This window comes from Macrosteles quadrilineatus, unplaced genomic scaffold (assembly GCF_028750875.1).
Source record: "Macrosteles quadrilineatus isolate MER2022 unplaced genomic scaffold, UCM_ALF_1.0 Scaffold_9__3_contigs__length_116548681, whole genome shotgun sequence".
In the NCBI taxonomy this organism is placed as follows: domain Eukaryota; kingdom Metazoa; phylum Arthropoda; class Insecta; order Hemiptera; family Cicadellidae; genus Macrosteles; species Macrosteles quadrilineatus.
In genome coordinates, this window is record NW_026542602.1 from 102270740 (window position 1) to 102284902 (window position 14163).

At 33.0% G+C, this 14163-nt stretch overlaps 1 protein-coding gene across 1 annotated transcript in view; it reads left to right on the forward strand.

The window, feature by feature from the left end:
• LOC129003685 (uncharacterized) overlaps positions 1 to 14163 on the forward strand; it is a 49156-nt gene that overhangs the window by 4506 nt on the left and 30487 nt on the right. The window contains exons 2-3 of the mRNA XM_054431984.1: positions 3627 to 3734; positions 10097 to 10351. Of these exons, the coding sequence (XP_054287959.1) occupies positions 3627 to 3734; positions 10097 to 10351 (363 nt within the window). The remainder of the gene's footprint in view (positions 1 to 3626; positions 3735 to 10096; positions 10352 to 14163) is intronic.

Genomic DNA, 14163 nt, shown 5'->3' on the forward strand with positions numbered 1-14163 from the left:
AATAAGACAAAAAAATATAGCTAGAGGGGCAAAATTGTCTTCTCAACCCTTGTTTATTTTCCGAACCTAAACCTTGAGCTCGAGTCGAAAAGAGTCACTTTATGCCCTAGTGATAAAATATAATATTGATAAATATTGCACCACTAATGTTGCTATTGAGTTGAGGGGGTCAGGGAATATGTTCTGGGAGTCTATTTTTGCGTTCAGCTTATTATTAATTGCCTTTCTGTGAGCGTGTTAACCAAAACAATTGTTTTGTAAAATTAAACTTTTGTTATTTTAAGATTGTAGGAAACACGGCCATGCATGATCAAAACAATTAAGTGAATTTACTTTGTTATGAATCAAAATTACTACACGCTTTCCACGGATGTTTTCCAATAGTATGACTACTGATGCCAATATAATATTATTGAAGTAAAATAAGTAAAGAAAATTTGTCCTTTAAGGAACCTAACCTTGTAGGAGGGTTACTACATTTTGCCCGTTTCGATATTGATCCATAGAAATTATGTATATAAATTTAGTTTAATGGACACCTCCGGGATTACAGAATTGTCATGTTAAGCTTATAAATATTATTAACTGTAATTTTATTTATATAGATTGGCTTCTCTTCATAGATTTTTCAATCTGTGCGTTAAATTAGCTTTTTCATTTCGCATTGCCTCAAAGTTGATTAAAATTAATTTCAAAAATGTTTCTTAAACCTTTAAATCTGAAGTGGTACTTCATTCTAACTCATGGTGATGTTATCGATCACGATTACTAGACACGTGATATTCTTTAATCGGTGGCGATACTTTATTTAGTTTTGAAGGTTTGTTTTAGATTGGAGAACATAAGCGCTATACCTACCTATACCACTGGTAGTAAATTATCAGTATATTTTCTATGTTTAAGCTATTTTAATCTTCTATAAAACCGAAAGGAAACAAATAAATAACTTTATTTGCATTCAGCGAAGTGATGAACAAATGTAAACTCGAAGGTAAAACTTGGGCAGGCTATCGACAGAAGATTGAGTTGGGGTTATCTCACTGACCGTTTGTAATAATTAGCGAGAGTAGGGGGGAGGGGGGAGGTCTTTGACAGGGTAGGTATTGGGGGTGACCATGCGCGAGGCTACAAGTTCTCACCGACCCTTCAGTTGCTTCCGAACTTGCCAAGTTTGCCACAAACTCGCGCTCTATTCCCAACAATTACTCGAGCATCGGTAAGTTCCCGTTATTTAATTTTCAACATCACGAAAAATTATATAAAAATAGCACTAAACCATAATTTTTTTTAAAGAATTGAAAAAACTAGTTATTTAAGCTATATTAAAATCTAAAGCATGCTTTATGTGTATTTTGATGACCACTGTGCCTAATGGACATTGATGGTGATTAAATGTTTCTTTCTTAGACGGGGGCTCACTTTACAACGTGTGCTCTGCTATTTGGTTATAATGGCAAAGGACGACTAATTGTTTACAAATTGATAATTTTACTAGGTATGCCTAAAAATATTAACATTGTTTAAAATTTCTTTAAGTTACGAGAAACAAAAAGTGAACATCAAAACGACAACGAACTCTTAAGTAGATAGGAAAATACATACCTAAAATTTTCGGTACTTCAGTATTAAACGGAGGCCACATTTTGTCAGCGCGCTGCGGCGGTTATGTTAGGTTGGGTTATCATAATAGAAAGTATCGTTCGATTCATAACGAAGCGAGGAAAGTCCTACACACATAATATTTACGATAACCCAACCTAACATAACCGCCGCAGCGCGCTGACAAAATGTGGCCTCCGTTTAATACTGAAGTACCAAATTTTCTTTCACGTAATTTTAATTATGGAAAATCACCGGTGGTATTTTAAATGATGTTCTAATTGTTGCCATACACCAATAACCTGTGTTTATTTATTCTTCAGGAAATTATTTTCTACTTTTATTCCCACACATTACCTACTTACTATTTTCATGGAAAAAGTATTAAAATTGTTCATTGAAACATTGTTTTATTGAAACTCTTTTTCGTAGTAAAGAGAAGGAGTACCGTTACGGTACTTACCTACGGTACTTAGGGACAACAGTATGAAGCTTGTTGTATCCATAAAAGCCTATGATCTTATTTAATAAAGAAGCTATGTTTAAAAGAACCCAAAATATTCTTGTTTTCTTAGATTCTATGAATTCAGGTTTTTACAAATTCTTTAAAATGTTTATTCCAAACTAACCAATACATTTATTTTTGTTGACACGTCAAATCAAATTATGACATTAAAAACTGCCCGAATCAGCTGTTTTTATTAACTACAGCTACAAAAAGGTATCGATGATAACATGGGAACTTTCAAGGGCTGTATGACGAAAACTGGATTTTTCTCAGCCTTGTGACCAACTCCAACCGATTTTCCGTGGCCAAATACCCCATTAAAAAAATCTAATATCCTCGGACAAAAAGTTTCCTCGTACACGCGTTTATAGGATAGGATTAACTAACCTGAAATTGATTAACCTACAGGAATAATACGCTTATTGTTGTAAATACAATACAAAACTCCTTGTGTAAACGGTAACGATGTCCAACATTAGACCTCATAAAACCGTACTCAAGCACAGAAAGATTTACGAAACTCTAAAACGTAGGTAATACTGTTCTTTTATGAATATTACCTGTAAAGCCTCCGTAACAATGTTTATAGTGGTGATATACTTTAATGGATCGTATCACAAACTGATTCTTAAAGTTCTAAAAGACTACGTTACTTCAGAAAATATAAATCCATTTTATTTTCATTTGAACTGTCGAAGTTTTTCCGCTAAAACGCAGAATCTTTGAGATTTAAAATACACACCTTACTACCTTCACATCAAAGCTAACATTCCACCCTTGACATGTTCTTGAGGGTTCTTTGTTAGGAAACGACTTATTTACCTCGCCGATTTCAGTACTTGAAAGGGAAATTATTAAAATATGTGATGAGTTATGTATGAGGGAGAATAAAGTAAAAACTTTTGATGTAAATTTGAATTACAGAATAGTATAGATTATTAAATATTTTAAAGTATAGAACAAGATGCGAGTATATTGAAACTATTGTCAATAAATATCCTATAGAGTCTATAATCTTTTTTTATATTTTGAGATGATAATATTACTGTACATGGTGGCGTAAGTTTAATGCGTCCCCGGTGTCGTATTGCCCTCTTTGTAACCCGGTAAACATCTAGTAATTAATTGTAATAATTAGCATAATGGTAGTTGGTAATCATCTCAATTTTGAACTTAACTATTAAAGCATTCTGGTACAAAGACAGTTTAAAATCAAACCTATGTACAGCCAGAAGGTTTTTGGGACATACAAATAATTCTTGGAAGATTGTTAATTTGGTTTATAATTAATATTATTTTATGTATCTTGGTGGATGGAGTTTACTAAAACAAAGTATGCTGTCCTTGCCTAAGAGATTTGTTCTTTTATGGACATAGGTGCACTAAGAGTGGCATAAGACCATTGCGTAGGTGCATATGAGCTCAACGTAGCTCTTAACCAACGGGCCGTGGCAAAGAATTCTTTGTACACTATCAAAAGCCTTTGGTGTCTGTTAGTATTTGATCCTGTGTCTCCTAGGCTGAAGAGGACATAGTCCTATATCCGCCTCAATATGGCTTCAGCTCTCTGGAACTTTACCCTCACTCCACGGCAAAATGTCCCGCGCGTTTACCAATAGACACCCAGGCTAGTCTTGAATTAAAATTAAAGGACATCGGTTTTTAGGTGTAATTTTACTTTCTTACCTTATACATGGTAAATGGATAAATTATTCGTTTTCATTAAAAATGTTCAGTTTAAGTTTTGTGTAAATATAGGATATATTCGTTTTGGGTCTCCCTGAACCCCCGCCCCCCTCCAAAAAAAATTTGTTTCTAAAGTGATTTCTGTGTGTTTATCTGTATGTGCGGATGTGTACAGAGCTACAGACCACTATGGTCCGGTTTTAATAAAATTCTGTACGTGGGTATTCACAATAATTCATGGTACACTCTAGGTGTTTTTTTTCATTTTTTTAGTTTTGATTTTTAATAACTAACTTCCCATAAAATAACGGAAAAATGTAAAAACTACTCGGCTGTTTATGACTTAAATTTAGTTATAGTTACGTTATAGCATTGACTATTGAGCCAAAGGTTATAGTCATTTTTACTCTGAACAAAATTGCTGCTAAACTTACAAGTTCGGAAGTGATTGCAACTTTCGCGATTTTCCCTATAAAATTTCATAGTTAATCCCACCATGATAAGGGTTGTTGACAAGCTAATGGGAGAAAGCATGTGTCAGAATGCCAACACCGTTTATTAATTGTTACGTGTTTATGTCAATACTGCACTTATTATTTTCATACAAACCCTTAAAACAACGAGTATCAAATATTTCTTTATCAAGACAATATGGTCGACAGCGCTGGTCTCCCTAAATATTGATGTTTCGTCGGATTCAAACTTAATCTAGTGTAAAGATAAAGATAGTAAACGTTCAGCGATTGTAACTTTAAGAACACGCTAAACTTTGGAAATCAGATCAAGAGAACAGTCTGAAGGCCAAAGTTTGATTGTTTACCTCCCAAAGCAACTTTACTAGGGTGTTTATTTCACTGAAATATAAAATTTTAAGTTTACCGCAAGACAAAACTCTAATCACTCGTGTTAGTTTTGTACTAGGCCTACAGAAATATTTTCCAACTATTGATCCACTAAGAATTTGTTCGCTTTCATTGTGATTTAATTTGCGTTGAAAATATTGAAGCTTCATCTTTGATTGAAATAATAATAAGTTTTAAGATTTCATTCATTACGCCAGGTGACACGGGAATGAACCCAACAATGAAACACTGTCACTTGACATTATTTTCCAAAATGGATGTGCCTGCGTGGAATTTTTAATAATTCTGTTACGACATAATTTATTCTTATAGAACGGGGATTCAAAGTACTACTTTTGTATCGTATCTGTTTTTCCTTATGTCCATTCTATATGAACAGAAAACTTTAGTTTTGTAGATTCTTCTGAATTTACATTATACTGAAAAATAATTATTAACAAAAACCTATCCTGTAATCTAATACGAGCTATGTAGGCAATGTTTATCTGTCTGTCAGATATCTCGAAATCCATAGCGGAAGGATTTTGACTAAATTTTGGAATTAAGGGCTTATAGCCCTAAAAACATGATTGGTGACCACCTATCTCGAAAACATTCACATTTCGCTACACATTTGAAAATGTTAAAATTTAAAACTTTAACGTTGGCCTTATGTGTTGCCATTTAACTATGTTGGTTGAACAAAATAACAAGGGAAAAGTAAACAAAATACTTGTAACATGTGTCTATAACAAGCCATCAACAGTATACTAGCAAATTACAAAATACAGTACACCAGTAATAACTATTGAGCAAAGATTACACTGAATATTCCTCGATATGGGGAAATAGATCCGATCAATGTTAATTGGATATAGGATGAAAAATATAAATCTGTAAAATTGTACCCAAATTCATCCAAACTAGCTAAGTACAACAATTTTGTTTTAAATGTACAATTTTGCTTAGTTTCACAGGGTTTCCTTTGATGTTTGTATTTTGTTGTATTTTGGTAACGTGAGTCAAAATCACCTCTCATTATTCTAGACAAATCTACAATCTATCCCAGTAATAACGCTATGTAAGCGATTCTCTAAGAAATTAATTTCTAGCTTAAAATGTAAAAACATAACATTGTTCTTTGTATTTTTTTATTTGTTTATATTCGTTCTTTGCTGTGTCATTATAACTACGGATAAAAAAAATTGTGTCCAGTAACTTTGTACAAAGTTTTGTAGCTCTATTTGAAATATATCGAAAAATATATAACCGACCCAGACTTTTTGGACACCCTGTGCAATAGCATTATCACAATTTTAGACCCCATTAGTCCTTATTATTTTAGTAAAAATAAATCAATACATGAACTCAGGAAGGAAATCAAATTGTATAATATGACTGTGACTTATAGGTACTGTAATGCAATACTCTACAACTATAAAACTGCTGTCCAGCTTACGTATAATTTACTCATAAACCTATACAAAAATCAGTAGCACCTAAATATAACCTTTAACCTAGTACTTGAAATTTTAGTGAAATGTTCTGTGACTAAATGATCAAGAGTATACAGTTTGCAGTTTGAGTGGCCAATTTGTGGTGTGGACATCCCGATATTTGAGACGTTATCCCTCGGGAACCTATCACCCGAGCGGGATGACAGGACCGGGACGGGAGTGACGCGGGATCCCGAGTGAGGATCCTGTTCAGTGTTCATCTACACTTTCTATTCGCGACATTTTCAAAAGTCCTTATGACCAAGATCGTTGCATGGATTTTAACTTGGAGTTAATTCGTTTAACGTTCATCAGACGGAAATATGAATATAATAATTGATAATAATACTTTTCCCAAGATTTTTCTAGGGTACGACCAATGAATATGTTATTTTCAGAAACGTTGTTATGGTATGAACATAACTATTAGTACCTAGAAATCACCATACGTAAAGACTGGAAGAATATGCGTCTAAGAAAACAAAATACATATTTAATATTACTACAGAATTTAAGGGCACCAAATAATACAAATATGATAATAGACTGTTGAATGTACTGTTTTCAACTTCTCTCATACTAATACGTGAGGGCTGTTTTTTGAGAACAAAACTCCTCCTTTATTTCTAGACCGATTTTAACGTTTGAGGTGTCAAATAATTCGTCTTAATTCGAAGTTTTGCATAAAGGTTTTAGAATTTAAAAACTCTTACCCTTAAGGGCACGAGACGCTCCCAAAGGTCGCATTTTCCCATAACATTTACATTGAAAACAAATTTAAAAACAAAAACAGCTGTATATAAAAAGAAACTCACCAGCTTTTTGGAAGTAAATGTTGATGTTTGTAATATTTAGGAGGTTATAGACAAATCTAAACAGTCAATCAGTTTTGTTGGAAGAACAGACAATTCCTTGAGTTTAAAGGAGAAATATTGAAAACAGGAGGAAGAGACAATTAATAGGAAATCTTATACTTATGAGAAGAGTAGAGGAGAGGCCTAGTCTCACAGTAAGGAATCCAGGTACACAATCACTTGGGGAGATGAATCATTTTTGCCAGTTATGCTAAGCAATTTATTTTGGAAGTAAAAAAATCATGAAGAATATACACATCATGTTGTCACAGTAGTAAAGTAAACCTACCTAAAGTCAGATCAAATAAATACATGCAAGAAATGTTTACTGGTAACAGCTTTAAGTCGGGAAACATTTGTATAAAACACTAAAAAATAAGGCCGGGTGCTAAAATATTTTTACAAGAAGCGTTTATTATTTCAAAGCACTATTAAATAGCGTGAGTATTTCAATTAGTTACATAAGGTTTTAGTCGGGTCTTTTACCTCATTGAAAATTTTTACTGTTATTACTGTAGTTTTCAAATAACTTCTGTATAATACCGGTACTCGACAATTGCTCGATTTCGAGCAACAGGTACACTAGTTTAAATGAGTTGTTGTGTTGAATTAAAAGATCAGACAATTAACAGATAATTAATTAAGTTGTTATTTTGATAGAAATGTCGTAATAAACTAATTCAAAGCCTACATGGAATTTCTACCCATCGATTTCTTTACCGTTATTTTTCTGAACATAAACATTTCAGGGAGATCTTGTAGTATGTCCTATGATTTGCACAGTATACATACATACAGCGAACCATTTTGTCTATCATAGCCCACTCAGTCTGCCAGTTGTGTTATGTAGTCCATGTTTGCGGCCTTGTTTTGACACTTGTGACACATTTCATGAATTATGTAAACGTTATCTCTCGCAAACATGATCGTTTTGAGGCATTCCATTATTTCTTAAACGCTTCAAAACTCTTAATTCAATTGACTGTTTGCTCAATAAGAAATCAAGATAAACTTTAGCGATACTTTTGAAGTTTCTTTAACACGACCTAGAAATTTAAGTCAACCTTTCAAACTAGGTCATGTAAAACTTATTTATTTCATCTACACAACGGTAAAACCTGCACTTGGCATTACATTTGGATTTTGTCGCCTTATAATTCCTTGACACGTTCTGGAATATTCAGATACGCAGACCCTACAGTTATTTACTTGACCTGAATCGTGAAAAGTAGCTCTTTGGATTTTCTATTAAAATAATGATCTAAAACTGCTTGTGAATTCCTTACGTCCGAATTGTCATTAATTTTAATTAAGTATCTTTATCATGAGATTACGTAGCCTATGTGTAAACGCACATCATTACATCACTTTGTAAACTGAAGAGTTGGATTTTTATCATCCAATCCCAGGGCAAATGCAATTTTCTGTAATTATTAGGCCTCCTGTAATCAAGATGATGGTTCAATCACAAAATTTTCTCTTAATTATCTTCTACAATAAAAATGTTGTTTAAATTATCTTAAAACTAAACGTTTTACAACAAAAAGTACATTTTTGATTTTGCTAACATTTTAGAATGTGACATAATTTGCGATCTAAAATATGATTGATTACACTCTTTCGAAGTATAGAGTCAATATATATACACACACGTCATGTGTCAATAATTGTTTGGTTACAACAAAAAACCCCTTTACACGCTTTTATTCCCTCGGCAACGTCTATGGATGTTTCTCGGAAACACCAGGCTTGATTAGACTAAAGTAGGTCTCGGTAAAAGTGCACGTCTCACAAAGAAGCAGCTGGCTGTATGACGTCATCGGCGTCACGTCAGGCCCTTTAATCCAACTAATGACATTACACTGACCTCTAATCTGCTGGGCCTGGTACATACGTGTAATCTTACACATATTGAAACTTTTCATTTTTATGTTCATCAAAATTCTTTTTAGGAACAATTTTTTAGATTTACTATCGGAAAAGTTGATCAAGGCAAAACATTGAGTAGTTTGTGCATGTTTAAGCGAGGAATAAATTTCAATCATTGCCAACGTCTTGAATACTTGCACAGTATTTTTGTCATAACAAGTACACAAAGTACGACAAAGTAAGACACAAGTATGACAAAGTAATTTTGTCTTGTCATTGTGTATCAAAAGTCCAATACATTTACGTAATTGTATTTAACTATTTGTCTTAACAAAGTTTACAACATACATAACATTATCTAAGAAGCCATATATACCAACTTTAATTAAAAAAAAAACTGGTCCAATAATGTATTCTTAAATGCGTCAGATAAATAAAACTACGGTATACAGTACCAGTTTTTGTTTACAGCCTATTTAATGGAATAGAAACACCTAAAGACAATATTACCTCCGTTCTGGCAACTGTTAAAAGTAAAATGTCCATCAACGTGTTCTGTAAAGTTTAAATGAAAATCCTTGTTTCTTTATGTGATCTCAGAACCCATTGTCCTTTCTTGCAGAAAGTGGTAGAGTTGACTCACTAGTCACTATACTGTACAGACGGAGTAAACATTGTCAATTACTGGTGTCTATAGTTATAACGAAACATTTAAAGGCTAATCAAAAACACAACTACTATTTTTCACATTCACACACATGATTTATAAATATGGTAGTTATTTATGTAACTGTCATTTCAATCGATTATAAATTTATGTAAGTGATCTATTTTTAATTAGAACATTTTTTAAACTAGCGAAATATCAATTTAGCTTTATATTTGTTTTATTTCAGACTCGATTAAGATTATTTACAATTTTTGTGTTTATCTTTTCTTACCTAAACTAGGTACCTATGAGAACTTCTTCTTTTAAAAGATAAAGTAATTCAACTTCTGTTAAATATTGCTATTCACGTGAGATTTTAAATCTAAGTACATTACACATTTTGCCACGGGTTATTATATTAGTCACTCCAGTATACATACATGAAGTAACTAAAAGAAGATTCCGTGAAGTAGCACTTTGGATTGCACTAGCCCTAGAAGTCGGACATTAAAAGAGGAAGTAGCAAAGATTACTTCCTCCTTGATTGATGGAGATCAATCTGGATGAGCTATTTCAGAAAATATTGTTTCTAGATACTGCCAAGGATGAAGGACAAGGACCAAGATTCCATGGTGTCCGAGGACAGTGCTGTATCCAACGTGGGGGTCAGCAGCCAGTGTTGCCCCGACAGAGCTGCCAACCCTGCGTACAAGAACGGCCGACGCTTCCAGGAGCTGCAGATGTTGATCCTGCCATTCATCCCCATCCTGGCACTGATATGTCAAACTATCTACTACCTCCAGGACGTGCTGGTCTACCACGAGGAGGTGTCAGCTGTAGAGATGCAGGCAAGATGTGGTACCATAGACATAAGTCGTATTGACTTTAGTGTACTCAAGTAGACCTCCCTTACACAGGGTGTTGCTTCTATATTTTTGTAAGAACTGCATAATAGATAGAAATATGCAGTTTGCGGGAATCATCTATTGACGTAGAAACCACTATTGTTGTGAATTCAATGTTAAGTTCTCATTCACCCCCTTTCTCCCCCTACCTTTAACTTAATTTTTTTTAATTGCAAGGTACCCCTTGTAACATATTAAGCGCGTTAAGAGCGTGAAAAAGAAAAAGAATGGCAACCTATTTTAGAAGTAGGGATTTTTTTAAGGTGGAGGAGTGTGATTTTTGGAAATGCAGAAGAGTGTTTTGTAGATCATTTAATTTTATCCCTTTAATTTAACATGCCACAATAGGTGACTTGCTTTTTAAAAATGTTTAGAGTTTTTTAATAAATAGAGAAGTAAAAAAAAAAAACACCCTATATGCACAAGCTGTAGCCTAGGCAGTTTGTCTTATTGTTAAAAGAAAACTCCAACATTTGATGATACAACAGTTGTTGAGCTTTTTACTTGAAATTTAATTTAATCGTACCTTCTATCGGTTGTCTAATAATTGACACGTCTGGACCGGACTCCCGCCAAAATCACCTGAGGTGTGCGTTGCGAGGGAAGGTTTTATCGCCTTGTATTTTCATCTCTTCACCAAGTTTGCAAACGTGGCAGTCTCCCCTCACGTGCCAACTGCCAACTAATCTTAAGTTCAAACAATGTTTATAACCCTTTGTGGCTCAAAGCGGAGAATCTTTTTCCTTCATTTGTATCTTTATAATACGGAATTTTTATTTTATATTTTTCAAATTATATCCATAATATTTGAAGAAGTCCTTTATTTTCAAATATTTTGTCGGTCCTTATAGAGTTACCGAACAATTTTGGCTCTACCCCGTTGGCTTTGAAAGTTTCAATGTGTATTATGGAAATGTTTATGGACTCCTAATTATTGAACATTTTATAAGGATTCGTGTAATTTTGCTGTTTTGGTTACCTGAAAAATTTAATGTCTCATAAGTAAGCTAAAATTACTATGGTAAACCTCAAGCAACAGGTTAATCCGTCTTGATTTCGATACATAAATTTTCGAATCCATCAAAAGAATGTAACTTACCAACTGTGTATTAAAAGGGCGTCAAAATCTATAACTGGGATATCGTTATAGCTACAGATATATAGAAATGTTAACAAGCCATATTTCACCTAACTCATTGAAAATAGCCAATAGTTACTTACAATTCAAGATAATTATATTCAAAGTTAATAACATTAATTTGCTACTTAAATAGAGGAACTTAACACAATAATCTCAATGGTTGATAAAATATGAATTTTTCCCAAGGTTTATGTTTTATGACAAGATAGTAATAGCTGATAGATAGTTTCCTGAATCTGTCAAAATTGCAATTTACATCCAATGAACCCAAATAAATAATGTAAATAATGACTCCAAAATAATTATGAAAACTTCAACCTGTTACCGTATACCTACTTTTACTTATTCTTTCTACAAAATTGGAAAAACCTTATGGAAATTTCCCCAAGCGTACAATGACTGTTGTATTTAAGTGTAATAGTATTTGGATTGATGACACTTAAAGGTATCAAGTTATGATGAATATAGGTTGGAATGGTGGTTCACGTTTCTTTCTCATCAATTCTAATCACGTTCACCCACACAACTCCCTTCCCTCCCTCAGTAATGGCAGCAGTTACTACCATTTGTGCCACCGACAGATCACTGTTATTATATTTATATAAATATGTATTTCAAAAGATTAACCTACAGTACTTTTGGCTTGACCTTTACATTAAATGTCAAATTCCTTGTTTGTCAATGTGTCGTTTTTGATATTTTAGGGGGTGCTGAACTATGAAAAATACTAAGGGGTGGGTTTAGGACAATTTTAACACATTTTAAGTTTTTAAATATTTGAAAAATTTCAACAAACGAGAGTCGTCATGGATTAGTTTTGATGTGAATGGATAATCCAATCCTGATCCTACATTTCTTTGTTTTCCCTAATGATGCTGGTTTTTGGTCTTCGCCTCCTGATTGCAGTTAAATGTTTCCTTCTTTTCGTAACGTCTTACAAAAATACAAATTATTGTTGAGCCGTTTATATTTTTAGTAGTGGTAATTAATTATTTTTTTTTAATGATATAAGGGACCTTTGCGTATAGGCCTATGTTTAAATACTGTCAAGAAACAATAGTAGTAAGAATATCAACAAAAAGTTATGTCGTAAGCCAAAATTATAATCCATAACAAAAAATATTTCAATAGCCCTCACAGCCTATTTAAATACCATGACAGGTTAGTTCTTGAAATCAACTCGGTCAAATAAGACGCACATTTGAAGCAAAGTTAGGGGGTACATTTCCTACTGCAATGTAAAAACTAAACAAAATTTGGCTAAACTAATTTGCATGCGAATCTTTATGATTTTTTTTTACAATAAGATAAAATGTTTAATATTTGCAAATAAGTAACGTGATGAAACAAATCGATTTGACGTAAAAAATGTTTGTTTCTAGGATAATAAGTTTAATGTCATTCTCTAAATTTTAAGTCCCCAAATCCCCAAAGGTTGGGGTCGAGGGACTAGTTGGCTATCTGATTTTGTCCAACAATGGTCTCCGTTACTCCCTTACCTCTCACTGGACTAATAATGCAAGATCTGCCAATGGTGGGTAATAAAAGGATTACAGGAAAGAAATGTTATAGAAATACTTAGAAGTAGTTTTTATCATGTCACCAATAACTATTTATATGGTCAAGTTTGTTTCTATATTGGATTTATGAATACCAAACTGTAGTGTACATCCGGTTCTTTCATATATTCGGTAATTAAATAAACACATCACGGCTCTGCCTTGGGCGTTTCAAAGATACCGTGTTATATTTTGAATTGTTTTTCGATTGGTTTTTATTGAAACAGTACAAAATACGCAATGTTTACATTTGCTATGCATTTCTCAAATGCTGATTGTGTTTTACAGACACGTATTGATGGTTAAAACCCCTAATAGGGTATTTTGTGAAACTGTTCACTACGGAGAGTATGCTAAAGTCGATGAAAAAAATTAAGGCATACGTTTATTTATTGCATGGTGAAACTGAAACGATGAATCCCTACAGTAGCGCAAAAACGTGTTTAAAATATTTGATTTTAAATCTTAAAATATTATTAAAATTTAGGTAAATATTTTGAAAACCTTTTAAAATGATTTCAAATATGTTTTACTGTATCTATTTTTATTTTTCAAACAATATTTTTTTAATAGTGCTCAATATTATAAAAATAGTTAAAACATATTTTGAAAACAATTAAAAAATATTTGAAATATATTTAACATATCTATTACTGTATATAAAATTCTTGACATGTTTGTAAGTTTGTCCTTTATTTATTAACAAACCGTCCTTTACCGTGAAACTGTTCCATGTAGGTTAAGATAAGTAATAGCATAGTAATAGCTTTTACCTAACCCGCCATGTTAAACTTCCCTATCCCAAGCGTGATGTATACAACTTCCTTACTTCTCGAGTGATGTAAAGTATCAAAAACTCACTCGGTGATGTAATGAAACCCATTTAAATAACATTGAGTGATTAACTTAAAAAATATACCTCTATGGAGCCAACGACGTTCAACGCTAGAAATCAGCTGTGCTCTTGAATTTTATTGTTATGTTTTGATGAATTTTCCTAGCCTAGCTTTTGTTTGTAAATAAACGTTACTGTTAGAAGATGAGTGAAATGGATA